Here is a 15,037-nt window from a genome sequence, read left to right as displayed (position 1 = left end):
TAATTTTTCCAACAATTGTTTACAGACAGATTACTTCACTTATAATTCACTGTATCACAATTCCAGTGGGTCAGAAATTGACATACACTAAGTTGACTTTGCATTCAACTGCAGGGGCAGTGTTGAGTTGCTTGGATGAAAGGTGCCCAGAGTAAACTGCCTGCTCCTCAGTCCCAGTTGCTAATATATGCATATTATTAGTATTGGATAGAAAACACTCTGAAGTTTCTAAAACGGTTCGAATGATGTCTGTGAGTATATCAGAACTCATATGGCAGGCGAAAACCTGAGAGGAAATCCAAACAGGAAGTGGGAAATCTGAGGTTGGTCGATTTCAACTCTTTGCCATTCCAATATACAGTGTAAATGGAGTCATATTGCACTTCCTATGGCATCCACTAGATGTCAACAGTCTTTCGAACTTTGTTTGATACTTCTACTGTGAAGTGGGGGCGAATGAGAACTGACTGAGCCAGGTGTTTGGTAGAGTGCCACAGGCTCTGAGGTGCGGTCACGAGAGAGTTAGCTCTCGTTCCATTGCTATTCTACAGACATAGGAATTCTCCGGGTGGAACATAGTTGAACATTTATGATAAAAACATCCTAAAGATTGATTCTATACTTAGATTGACAAGTTTCTATGGGCTGTAATATAACTTTTTGAACTTTTCGTCCGACGTTCGGCTGGACCTGAACGCGAGTTTGGACTTGTTTACCAAACGCGCTAACAAAATAAGCTATTTGGACATAAATGATGGACATGATCGAACAAATCAAACATTTATTGTGGTACTGGGATTCCTGGGAGTGCATTCTGATGAAGATCATCAAAGGTAAGTGAATATTTATAACAATATGGCAGATATATTTTTGGCTGCTTTGTTGTCTGAACACTATACTCAGATTATTGCATGGTTTGCTTCTTCCGTGAAGTTATTTTGAAATCTGACACGTCAGTTGCATTAAGGAGAAGTATATCTCGAATTCCATGTATAACACTTGTATTTTCATCAACCTTTATGATGAGTATTTCTGTGAATTGATGTGGCTCTCTGCACAATCACCGCATGTTTTAGAACTACTGAATGTAATGTGCCAATGTAAAATTCGATTTTTTTTATATCGATATGCACTTTATCGAACAAAACATACATGTATTGTGTAACATGAAGTCCTATGAGTGTCATCTGATGAAGATCATCAAAGGTTAGTGATTAATTTGATCTCTTTCTGTGCTTTTTGTGACTCCTCTCTTTGGCTGGAAAAATGGCTGTGTTTTTCTGTGAGTTGGTGATGACCTAACATAATCGTTTGTGGTGCTTTCACTGTAAAGCATTTTTGAAATCAGACACTGTGGCTGGATTAACGAGAATGTTATCTTTAAAATGGTGTAAAATACTTATATGCTTGAGGAATTTTAATTATGAGATTTTTTTTGTTTTGAATTTGGCGCCATCCACTTAAACTGGCTGTTGGCAAGGTGGGACGCTACCATCCCACATATCCCAGAGAGTTAAAAAAAAAATAATACAAATAAAAATTCACTGATGTGTTGATTTCTGTGGCCAGTGTAGCAAGTCTCATTGATTACTATGGGTTCATTTCAGCAGCAGATAATATAAATGAGAAAAACAGACATGGCACGTGCAGTCTAGTTTCAGGCTTAGTTTCCACTAATTTCGGAACCCAGAACCAAATCCTGCTATTCATTCTGTGAGCAGAAGTAGCTAGATACATTGACTTGTCTAAAGCCTTCAACACTCACTCATTACTTATTCAGAGGCTTTCATCAATTGGCCTGGACCAGGCTGCGTGAAGCTGGTTAGAATTGTATTTTAACAGAGAACACAGAGACCTAGGTTTCTTTTTCAAAAGCACCCTTTATGATACAATATAAATACAGTACCAGTAAAAAGTTTGGACACACCTACTCATTCAAGGGTTTTTCTTTATTTTTACTATTTTCTACAATAATAGTGAAGACATCAACATAATGAAAAACACATATGGAATCATGCATTAACCAAAAAAGTGTTATATATATATATATAAATATTTTATATTTGAGATTCTTCAAAGTAGCCACGCTTTTCCTTGTGTGAGCTTTGCACACTCTTTGTATTCTCTCAACCATCTTCATGAGGTAGTCACCTGGAATGCATTTCAATTAACAGGTGTTCCATCTTAAAAGTTAATTTGTGGAATTTCTTAATGCGTTTAAGCCAATCAATTGTGTTGTGACAAACTCGGGGTGGTATACAAAGCATAGCCCTATTAGGTAAAAGACCAAGTCCATATTCTGGCAAGAACAGCTCAAATAGGCAAAGAGAAACAACAGTCCATCATTACTTTAAGACATGAAGGTCAGTCAATGCGGAATATTTCAAGAACTTTGAAAGTTTCTTCAAGTATAGTCGCAAAGATGAAACTGGCTTTCATGAGGATCGCCACAGGAAAGGAAGACCCAGAGTTACCTCTGCTGCAGAGGATAAGTTCAATAGAGTTACCAGCCTCAGAAATTGCAGCCCAAATAAATACTTCACAGAGTTCAAGTATCAGACACATCTCAACATCAACTGTTCAGTGGGGACTGCATGGTCATTATGATGGTCCTTATGGCCAAACAGTTCTATTTTTGTTTCATCAGCCCAGAGGACATTTTTCCAAAAAGTACGATCTTTGTCCCCATGAGCAGTTGCAAACTGTGGTCTACTTTTTTTTATGGCAGTTTTGGAGCAGTGGCTTCTTCCTTGCTGAGTGGCCTTTCAGGTTATGTCGATATAGGACTTGTTTTACTGTGGATATAGATATCTTTGTACCTGTTCCTCCAGCATCTTCACAAGGTCCTTTGCTGTTGTTCTGGGATTGATTTGCACTTTTTGCACCAAAGTACGTTCATCTCTCGGAGACAGAATGTGTCTCCTCCCTGAGTGGTATGACGACTGCGTGGTCCCATGGTGTTTATAATTGCATACTATTGTTTGTGCAGATGAACATGGTACCTTCAGGCATTTGGAAATTGCTCCCAAGGATGAACCAGACTTGTGCAGGTCTACAAATGTTTTTTTCTGAGGTCTTGGCTGATTTCTTTTGATATCCCATGTTGTCAAGCAAAGATGCACTGAGTTTGAAGGTTAGGCCTTGAAATACATCCACAGGTACCCTCCAATTGACTCAAATTATGTCAATTAGCCTATCAGAAGCTTCTAAGCCAACACATAATTTTCTGGAATTTCCCAAGCTGTTTAAATGCACCGTAAACTTAGTGTATATTAACTTCTGACCCACTGGAATTGTGATACAGTGAATTATAAGTGAAATAATCTCTGTAAACAATTGTTGGAAAAATTACTTGTGTCATGCACAACGTAGATGTCCTAACCAACTTGCCAAAACAATAATTTGTTAATTAACAAGAAATTTGTGGATTGGTTGAAAAATGAGTTTTAATGACTCTTCCGAGTTTTAATGACTCTTTCAACTGTAGTTAGCTAGCTAACTATAGCTACTGAAACAGATTGTTGTTTTGCTATGTTTTTGGGGAAGAACATTGTTTGCATCCATGAGCTAGCTAGTTTTATTTCATGACCAGCACTGTAGGTGTGCGAGACAACTTTACCAGCATCATAGCATACGTATCGATGAATCGTTGTTACATATGAAATACGAGTGAGTATAATCAATGTGTATACTGTAACTATGTAAAACAAAATGTACAAACGCTTTAAATTTTTTTGTGACGTGCAGTCATATTCATGTCCTTATTGGTCAACAAGCTTATTTGACATGTCAAATAGTGTTACAGTGTGTCTTGTTTGACAGGCTAAGACCCAAACAGCGTTCCATAGAAATTACGAGTAACTTGTGATGCCTTTTGGCCTGTCTAATACTCCTTCAGTCTTCCAGGCCTTTATCAACGAGGTGTTTCGGGAGATACTGGGAAGGGGCGTCATGGTTTATATATATGACATCTTGGTCTATTCTGCTGACCACGCCCAGCATGTCTCGTTAGTCAGGACTGTGCTGGGAAGACTGTTGGAGCATGATCTATATGTTAAACAAGAGAAGTGCTTGTTTTTCCAGAGGTCCGTGTTCATTTTGGGCTACCTAGTCCAGTGATTCCCGGAGCTTCAGCACGGTGGTCGCACCTCTTACCTCCCTGCTGAGAAGAGGTCCCCAACGGCTTCGTGGGACGGTGGAGGCGGAGAGGGCGTTCGAGACACTGAAGGCACGCTTCATCACTGCTCCCGTGCTGGCACATCCCGACCCCTCACTTCCTTTCATTGTTGAGGTGGATACCTTCAAAGTAGGAGTCAGGGCAGTGCTGTCCCAGTGCACAGGAAACCCTCCAAAGCTGCGGCCCTGCGCCTTCTACTCCGAGCAGCTGATCCCCGCTCAGAGGAACTATGATGTCGGGACCGGGAATTCTTTGCAGTGAAGAAGACTCTGAAGGCGTGGAGGCACTGGCTGGAGGGGTCCAAACACCCTTTCCTGGTGTGGATGGACCACCGCAACCTGGAGTACATCAGGGCAGCGAAGAGGCTAAACCCAAGACAGGCCAGATGGGCTCTATTCTTCGCCAGGTTCCAATTCATGCTTTCTTATAGGCCAGGCTCGAAGAACGTGAAGGCGGACTCCCTGTCTCACCTCTATGAAAAACCACGCCTATGTGCCCACGGGTGTGGGGGACCGACTCCTTACATGGGTGCCCCAGGCGCCTGTGTCGAGTCATCCTGGGATAAGCCGTACCAAGCCTGCCTGACTGAGAAGTCTCTTCCTGATCCATCTGTGCCCAGTCTAAGACACCCAGACACCTCCCGTATAAAAGATTCTTCCCCTGCCGGTTCCACAATGATCCTGGTCTCACCTCTCGGTGGACTTTGTCACTGACCTTCCCCCTCCCGAGAGAAAACCACCATTCTCTTCGTCGTGGACCGGTTCTCCAAAGCTTGTCGCCTCCTTCCTCTGCCTGGAATCCCATCAGCCATGCAAACTGTGGAGGCTCTTTATATGCACATCTTCTGGCACTACGGGATCCTGGAGGACATTGTGTCAGACCGTGGCCCTCAGTTCACCTCAAGCATATGGAAAGCGTTCATGGAACGCCTGAGGGTCACGGTCAGTCTCACCTCCGGGTACCGTCCTCAAGCTAATGGACAGGCAGATCAATCAGGAGGTGTGCAGGTTCCTGAGGTGTTACTGTCAGGACTGGAATGGGGAGTGGGCAGATTTTCCACCTTGGGCTGAGTATGCGCAGAACTCCCACCGCCACTCCTCCACTAACCTCATTCCTTTCCAGTGTGTGTTGTGGTATCAGCCGGCCCTATTACCTTGGCATCAAAGCCAGACGAGGCCCCTCCGCCTGCCCTTCCAGAAGCTCAGCCCCCGGTTTGTGGGGCCGTTTAAAGTCCTAAGGAGGGTTAATTGTGCTTGACCAGATACAATACTATTTTACAGTAAACAAATTGATAACAGAATTTCAGCATGCTTATAGGGAAGGACACTCAACAAGCACAGCACTTACACAAATGACTGATGATTGGCTGAGAGAAACTGATGATGAAATGATTGTGGGGGCTATCTTGTTAGACATCAGTGCAGCTTTTGAGCTTTTGATATTATTGAGCATAGTGTACTGCTGGAAAAACATATGTGTTACGGCTTTACACCCCCTGCTATAATGTGGATAAAGAGTTACTTGTCTAACAGAACACAGAGGGTGTTCTTTAATGGAAGCCTATCAAATATAATCCAGTTAGAATCAGGAATTCCCCAGGGTAGCTGATTAGGCCCCTTGCTTTTTTCAATGTTTATTAATGACATGCCACTGACTTTGAGTTAAGCCAGAGTTCCTATGTATGTGGATGACTCAACACTATTACATGTCATCTACTACAGCGACTGAAATGACTGCAACAGTCAACAAATAACTGCAGGTAGTTTCAGAGTGGATGGCAAGGAATAAGTTAGCCTTAAATATTTATAAAACTAAAAGTATTGGATTTGGAACAAAACACTCACTAAACCCTAACCTCAACTAAAACTTGTGTTTGGTTCTTATTTTTCAGAGTAAATAACTTACGGACAATAGAGAAGCTTAACCAAGTTTAATTCTTCCCAAAGGGCCGTCACAGCTGTATTCAGACAACAAAACATTTCTCACATCACAGGTACAGTGGGGCAAAAAAGTATTTAGTCAGCCACCAATTGTGCAAGTTCTCCCACTTAAAAAGATGAGAGGCCTGTAATGTTCATCATAGGTACACTTCAGCTTTGACAGACAAAATGAGAAGAAAAAATCCAGAAAATCACATTGTAGGATTTTTTGTTTGTTTGAAATGTACCCCTTTTTCTCTCCAATTTCGTGCTATTCAATTGTTTTAGTAGCTACTATCTTGTCTCATCACTACAACTCCCGTACGGGCTTGGGAGAGACGAAGGTTGAAAGTCATGGGTCCTCCGATACACAACCCAACCAAGCCGCACTGCTTCTTAACCTGTCGCGACTCTAGGGGCAGTATTTTCATTTTTGGGGAAAAAAACGTTCCCATTTTAAACGAGATATTTTGTCAGGACAAGATGCTAGAATATGCATATAATTGACAGCTTTGGATAGAAAACACTCAACGTTTCCAAAACTGTAAAGATATTGTCTGTGAGTATAACAGAACTGATGTTGCAGGCGAAAGCCTGAGAAAAATCCAATCTGGAGGTGCCCCATATTTTGAAAGCGCTGTGTTCCAATGAGTCCCTATTGAGCTGTGAATGTCCTATCAACCCCTAACCCTAACCCACAGCGTGCATCCAACCCGGAAGCCAGCAGCACCAATGTGTCAGAGGAAACACCGTGCACCTGGCAACCTTGGTGAGCACACACTGTGCCCGGCCTGCCACAGGAGTTGCTGGTGCGTGATGAGACAAGGACATCCCTACTGACCAAGCCCTTCCTAACTCGGATGACAAATTGTGTGTCGCCCCACGGACCTCCCGGCCTCGGCCGGTTACGACAGAGCCTGGGCACGAACCCAGGGTCTCTGATGGCACAGCTGGCGCTGCAGTACAGCGCCCTTAGCCACTGCGCCACCCGGGAGGCCCCATTATAGGATTTTTAATGAATTTATTTGCAAATTATGGTGGAGAATAAGTATTTGGTCAATAACAAAAGTTTATCTCAATACTTTGTTATATACCCTTTGTTGGCAATGACAGAGGTCAAACCTTTTCTGTAAGTCTTCACAAGGTTTTCACACACTGTTGCTGGTATTTTGGCCCATTCCTCCATGCAGATCTCCTCTAGAGCAGTGTTTTGGGGCTGTTGCTGGACAACACAGACTTTCAACTCCCTCCAAAGACTTTCTATGGGGTTGAGATCTGGAGACTGGCTAGGCTACTCCAGGACCTTGAAATGCTTCTTACGAAGCCACTCCTTCGTTGCCTGGGCGGTGTGTTTGGGATCATTGTCATGCTGAAAGACCCATCTTCAATGCCCTTGCTGATGGAAGGGAGTTTTCACTCAAAATCTTACGATACATTGCCCCATTCATTCTTTCCTTTACATGGATCAGTCGTCCTGGTCCCTTTGCAGAAAAACAACCCCAAAGCATTATGTTTTCACCCCCATGCTTCACAGTAGGTACGGTGTTCTTGGAATGCAACTCAGTATTCGTTGTCCTCCAAAAACGACGAGTTGAGTTTTTACCAAAAAGTAATATTTTGGTTTCATCTGACCATATGACATTCTTCCAATCTTCTTCTGGATCATCCAAATGCTCTCTAGCAAACTTCAGACGGGCCTGGGAATGTACTGGCTTAAGCAGGAGGTCACGTCTGGCACTGCAGGATTTGAGTCCTTAGCGGCGTAGTGTGTTACTGATGGTAGGCTTTGTTACTTTGGTCCCAGCTCTCTGCAGGTCATTCACTAGGTCCCCCCATGTGGTTCTGGGATTTTTGCTCACCGTTCTTGTGATCATTTTGACCCCACGGGGTGAGATCTTGCGTGGAGCCCCAGATCGAGGGAGATTATCATTGGTCTTGTATGTCTTCCATTTCCTAATAATTGCTCACACAGTTGATTTCTTCAAACCAAGATGCTTACCTATTGCAGATTCAGTCTTCCCAGCCTGGTGCAGGTCCACAATTTTGTTTCTGGTGTCCTTTGACAGCTCTTTGGTCTTGGCCATAGTGGAGTTTGGAGTGTGACTGTTTGAGGTTGGGGACATGTGTCTTTTATTCTGATAACAAGTTCAAACAGATGCCATTAATACAGGTAACGAGTGGAGGACAGGGGAGCCTCTTAAAGAAGAAGTTACAGGTCTGTGAGAGCCAGAAATCTTGCTTGTCTGTAGGTGACCAAATACTTATTTTCCACCATAATTTGCAAATAAATTCATTAAAATGTGATTATCTGGATTTTTTCTCTCATTTTGTCTTTCATAGTTGAAGTTTACCTATGATGAAAATTACAGGCCTCTCTCATCTTTTTAAGTGGGAGAACTTGCACAATTGGTGGCTGACTAAATACGTTTTTGCCCCACTGTATGTATTCACCCCCTTTGCTATGAATCCCCAAAATAAGATCTGGTACAACCAATTACCTTCAGAAGTCACATAATTAGTTAAATAAAGTCCACCTGTGTGAAATCAAAGTGTCACATGATCTGTCACATGATCTCAGTAAATATACACCTGTTCTGAAAGGCCCCAGAGTCTGCAAGGGGCACCACCAAGCAAGCTGCACCGTGAAGACCAAGGAGCTCTCCAAACTGTTCAGGGAGAAAGTTGTGGAGAAGTACAGATCAATGTTGGGTTATTATATTATATTTAAAAAATATCAGAAACTTTGACCATCCCACGGAGCACCATTAAATCCATTATTCAAAAATGTAAAGAATATGACACCACAACAAACCTGCCAAGAGAGGGCCGCCCACCAAAACTCACAGACCAGGCAAGGAGGGCATTAATCAGAGAGGAAACAAAAAGACCAAAGATAACCCTGAAGGAGCTGCAAAGCTCCACAGTGGAGATTTGAGTGTCTGTCAATAGGACCACTTTACGCCATACACTCCAAAGAGCTTAGCTTTACGGAAAAGTTGCCAGAAAAAAGCCATTGCTTAAAGGAAAAAATTAGCAAACACGCTAGGTGTTCTCCAAAATGCATGTGGGAGACTTTTCAAACATATGGAAGAAGGTACTCTGGTCAGATGAGACTAAAATTTAGCTTTTTGGCCATCAAGGAAAATGCTATATCTGGCTTAAACCCAAACCCTCTCATCACACCGAGAACACCATCCCCACAGTAAAGCATGGTGGTGGGAGCATCATGCTGTGGGGATGTTTTCCATCGGCAGGGACTGGAAAACTGGTCAGAATTGAAGGAATGATGGATGGCGCTAAATACAGGGAAATTCTTGAGGGCAACCTGATTCAGTCTTCCAGAGATTGAGACTGGGACGGAGGTTTACCTTCCAGCAGGACAATGACCCCAAGCATACTTCACCAATTTGGACTATGTTGTGTACAGTGCCTTGCGAAAGTATTCGGCCCTCTTGAACTTTGCGACCTTTTGCCACATTTCAGGCTTCAAACATAAAGATATAAAACTGTAATTTTTGTGAAGAATCAACAACAAGTGGGACACAATCATGAAGTGGAACGACATTTATTGGATATTTCAAACTTTTTTAACAAATCAAAAACTGAAAAATTGGGAGTGCAAAATTGTTCAGCCCCTTTACTTTCAGTGCAGCAAACTCTCTCCAGAAGTTCAGTGAGGATCTCTGAATGATCCAATGTTGACCTAAATGACTAATGATGATAAATACAATCCACCTGTGTGTAATCAAGTCTCCGTATAAATGCACCTGCACTGTGATAGTCTCAGAGGTCCGTTAAAAGCGTAGAGAGCATCATGAAGAACAAGGAACACACCAGGCAGGTCCGAGATACTGTTGTGAAGAAGTTTAAAGCCGGATTTGGATACAAAAAGATTTCCCAAACTTTAAACATCCCAAGGAGCACTGTGCAAGCGATAATATTGAAATGGAAGGAGTATCAGACCACTGCAAATCTACCAAGACCTGGCCGTCCCTCTAAACTTTCAGCTCATACAAGGAGAAGACTGATCAGAGATGCAGCCAAGAGGCCCATGATCACTCTGGATGAACTGCAGAGATCTACAGCTGAGGTGGGAAACTCTGTCCATAGGACAACAATCAGTCGTATATTGCACAAATCTGGCCTTTATGGAAGAGTGGCAAGAAGAAAGCCATTTCTTAAAGATATCCATAAAAAGTGTTGTTTAAAGTTTGCCACAAGCCACCTGGGAGACACACCAAACATGTAGAAGAAGGTGCTCTGGTCAGATGAACCCAAAAATTGAACTTTTTGGCAGCAATGCAAAACGTTATGTTTGGCGTAAAAGCAACACAGCTCATCACCCTGAACACACCATACCCACTGTCAAACATGGTGGTGGCAGCATCATGGTTTGGGCCTGCTTTTCTTCAGCAGGGACAGGGAAGATGGTTAAAATTGATGGGAAGATGGATGGAGCCAAATACAGAACCATTCTGGAAGAATGACTCCTGATGGAGTCTGCAAAAGACCTGAGACTGGGACGGAGATTTGTCTTCCAAAACATAAAGCAAAATCTACAATGGAATGGTTCAAAAATAAACATATCCAGGTGTTAGAATGGCCAAGTCAAAGTCCAGACCTGAATCCAATCGAGAATCTGTGGAAAGAACTGAAAACTGCTGTTCACAAATGCTCTCCATCCAACCTAACTGAGCTCGAGCTGTTTTGCAAGGAGGAATGGGAAATAATTTCAGTCTCTCGGCGTGCAAAACAGATAGAGACATACCCCAAGCGACTTACAGCTGTAATCGCAGCAAAAGGTGGCGCTACAAAGTATTAACTTAAGGGGGCTGAATAATTTTGCACGCCCAATTTTTCAGTTTTTGATTTGTTAAAAAAGTTTGAAATATCCAATAAATGTCGTTCCACTTCATGATTGTGTCCACTTGTTGTTGATTCTTCACAAAAAAATACAGTTTTATATCTTTATGTTTGAAGCTTGAAATGTGGCAAAATGTCGCAAAGTTCAAGGGGGCCGAATACTTTCGCAAGGCACTGTATGTCCATTACATGAAATCCAAATAAAATGCAGCAAAATAGGAAAAATGCCAAGGGGGATAAATACTTTTGAAGGCATTGTATCTACATGACTTAATCCATGTGTATGTATAGCGTGTATGTTATCATGTGTGTGTATGTGTATGCATGTGTCTGTGCCAATATTTGTGTTGTTAAAATCTAATTTTGCTGCTTGCGTAAGTTACTTGATGTGGAATAGATTTCCATTTAGGTATTGCTCTATGTAGTACTGTGCGACCTGAACCGCTCTCCTTGAAGTTTTTGATGATCCGATAAATGGTTGATTTAGGTGCAATCTTAATGGCAGCAGTATCCTTGCTTGTGAAGCCATTTTTTCTGCATAGCAACGATGAAGGAACGTGTTTCCTTGCAGGTAAGCATGGTTGACAGAGGAAGAACAATGATTCCAAGCACGACCCTCCTTTTGAAGCTTCCAGTCTGTTATTTGACCTCAATCAGCATGACAGAGTGATCTCCAGCCTTGTCCTCATCAACACTCACACCTGTGTTAATGAGAGAATCCCTGACATGATGTCAGCTGGTCCTTTTGTGACAGGGCTGAATTGCAGTGGAAATGTTTTTGGGGGATTCAGTTAATTTGCATGGCAAAGAGGGACTTTGCAATTAATTGCAATTCATCTGATCACTCTTCATAACATTCTGGAGCATATGCAAATTGCCATTATACAAACTGAGGCAGCATACTGTGAAAATTAATATTTGTATCATTCTCAAAACTTTTGGCCACGACTATAGACACTCTAATGTACTTGTACTCTTGCTCTGTTGTGCACTGGGGCCTCCCACTCCTCTTTCTCTTTCTAGTCATTTACAAAATTAACAATGTCTACACTGTATTTCTGATCAATTTGATGTTATTTTAATAGACAAAAAATGTGCATTTCTATTTCAAAACAAGGACATTTCTAAGTGAATCCAAACTTTCGAACATTAGTGTACGGATTCCCAGTCATGTGAAATCCATAGATTAGGGCTTTATTCATTCATTCCAATTGACTGATTCCCTTAAATGAGCTGTAATTCAGTATAATCTTTGACGTTGTTGCATGTTGCGTTTATATTTTTGCTCGGTGTATTACAATTTTCACCTAATTTTAACTTGAATATCTTGAAGATGGCCTTAATCTAAATGTAAAGTGACATCTGGTCTTACTTTGTGTATAGTAACGCCAGATGTGTATAGTAACCTTGCAACTATAGCTCTGTCTATACATTTGAGAGTGGTTAGATGTCTCCAGCTCCATCCTTAACCTTTTTACCTAAACAGTGGTTGGGAGTATGCTGCAGATATAATAACCCCCACCCCATGGCATGAGCAGTCATCAAAGACTTTGTTAGAATAGAATAAAGTAGAATAGAAAATAATACAATATGCTTTGTATTCACACCATCAGTATCCTAGGTTATATCACCCTTTAAATGAAGAGGGTAATATTTACTACTGTGGCTCTTCATTGATGTGTTTACAACAACCAATTCCATCATAACAAGAGAGCTGTTCATCCACCTACAAGGTCCAACTATATCATACAACTCAGCTTGATAAAGTGCAGTAGGCCTATAATCAGAGATTGGCAGTATTTCTGTTGCATGTATTTAAATTACTTTGAGTATTTTGTCATTTGTATTTCGCTGGCCTGAACTACAAACCAATGCATTTTGTAACAAGATACATTCAAGAACTGTAAATTGTATTTTTTTTTATAGCGGTTCACAATTTTGTGGCCCACTATCACCCCAAATTTGCTGCTTTGGTATAGGAAATCTAATAGCACTATGCTGTTTTAAGATTGTCTGCTAAATTACCAACATGTAAATGTTAAAATGAACACATGCAAAGCAAACTGGCCACTAGTCTTATGAGCTCCACCCCTTATTATAACATTACCCACTGTGCTTTGCAGGTTCTTTAGCACATTTCATTTTGGCCATTTTAGCAGCAACTTAAAGTCAGTGCATTCAACCATAAATCACAGTCATAGCAAGTAAAATGTCTGTTGCATTTACTGAGAACGTTGATCTGAATACAATGCTTTGCAAAAATACTTTTGCTTGATACATCTTTGGAGTATATTGTAGTTGTATCAATATAAAACTATCTTTGCCAATCTCTTCCTTTAATATATTTCATTCAAAGAACTTCAAAACATAAGCTCTTACAAACAAACATTCCTCTATGAGACTGCCTACAATTGTGGACCTAGTGGACTGAGCGAAGGTGGCCACTGATGATATGCCATCAATACAGAGATCACACGCTACAGGGTACCACCACAGTCCTGGAGGGGGCTCTCGACAAACAATAGACTGGATGGCATTTTGGGGGAAGAATCATATGTACAAAATGTTTGTTTTTCTGACCAATTCAAAGATGTCCTGCTTTCGAAATTCAACCTTGAACGTGGATTTGAATCTTTATGAAACAGGTTGAAACTGTTATAGGCTACAGCTGTGGTAAAGAACTCAAGTATGAGGCTGTCCAATGACTTTGCAGATTTTTCTACAGATTTATGAGAAACGGTTCACAACAAGCAAATGTTGGAAAAAGTGAGATTCTATGCCTATTAAAATCATTTCAATCCACATTTATTTAATAGGCTTTATTTATGCTACATTTAATTTGTTCCATATAACACAAAATAGCCTAATCCAGGTTGCCTAGTCAACTTTATGATGCAGTTTCTTAGCCTCCCCTTCTGTCTACTATACTGTTGCCTATACTGCAACATTTTAAGTAGCCTACCACAGGATAACAACAATGACTTATGACACAATTTCTATAGTCTAAGCGTTTCTCTTGAGTTAGAAACACATTTGTTAGACCGCCTATGAAGCATGTTATTCAGCCCCTTCTCTTACCTGTTGACTTCGATGTGCACTTGACAATTCTACCTCCATCATTGCGCTGATATTCCCTTGTGAATTTGCTCTTAAACACCCAGAGCCGTAATTATCTTTATAGTCCCTTACACTAACACAAATCAAATTAAATCTTACCGAACAGTGTCCTGAATATGAACATAGTTCACTTGTATAGAAATAAAAAATGAGGTCTAGAAATAATGAAAGCGTAAAGAAACCCCAACCGCTGAACGGCCCTGCCCACTAGCAGAGGCAGCCTGTCTGACAAGGTGGGAACGGCCCCTGGCGCTGTCTGGACACTGAGAGCTCGCCATAAAAATACACCCAGAATGTTTCCTTTTCATTCAGTGACATCTAGTGGGTATAGTCTATTAGTCGTATCCCATAAACCCGTAGGCAATACAACAAAATAGGCCTAGTTTAAGACACAATTTTACAAATACACGATTTTTGTAAATCAGGCCAACACCACTTCATGAACTGTACAAACAACACCTCACAAGGAAAGCACTCCAGGTATCCAACAACAACTCAACTCCCCCACACATCATTCCAAATGCTTCCATCTGGTGAGAGACTAAAACTGCCACTCGCTTGGAAGAATGGCCTAAAAAGTATTTTATCCCAAATAAGAAGGATGATCTGACGCGTAAATGCTCAATGTGCTTAATGTGTATGTTTTATGTCTGTTTTTATCCCTTTAATGTAAGCCAGAGCGCCAAATGCAATTTTCCATTCGGTGTAATTTAAAAAAAGTTTTCTAATCTATCTAAACCTACAGAATGCACAATTATTAGCATATGCACCTGTATGTAAGTAGTCTAAATTGGCGGTGGCCAGGTGCACAGTATTTCCTCCGACACATTGGTGCAGCTGATTAAGTGGGCATTGTGTCAAGAAGAAGTGTGGCTTGGTTGGGTTGTGTTTCGGAGGACGCACGGCTCTTGACCTTCACCTCTCCCGAGTCCATACGGGATTTGCAGTGATGAGACAAGAC

The 15,037-nt window shown here is 41.4% G+C and overlaps 1 protein-coding gene across 2 annotated transcripts in view; it reads right to left on the bottom strand.

Moving 5' to 3' along the window:
- Positions 1-14,287, bottom strand: part of LOC135542424 (nuclear factor erythroid 2-related factor 2-like) — a 35,946-nt gene extending 21,659 nt beyond the window's left edge. For both annotated transcript variants that reach the window (XM_064969345.1, XM_064969346.1), the window contains exon 1: positions 14,038-14,287. In XM_064969345.1, coding sequence (XP_064825417.1) covers positions 14,038-14,079 — 42 coding nt within the window. In that variant the 5' untranslated portion in view covers positions 14,080-14,287. The remainder of the gene's footprint in view (positions 1-14,037) is intronic.
- Positions 14,288-15,037: the final 750 nt, after the last annotated feature.

Source organism: Oncorhynchus masou, chromosome 6 (assembly GCF_036934945.1).
Source record: "Oncorhynchus masou masou isolate Uvic2021 chromosome 6, UVic_Omas_1.1, whole genome shotgun sequence".
NCBI lineage: Eukaryota > Metazoa > Chordata > Actinopteri > Salmoniformes > Salmonidae > Oncorhynchus > Oncorhynchus masou.
The sequence above is the reverse complement of the archived record's forward strand: the minus strand, read 5'-3'. Positions and strand labels throughout refer to the sequence as shown.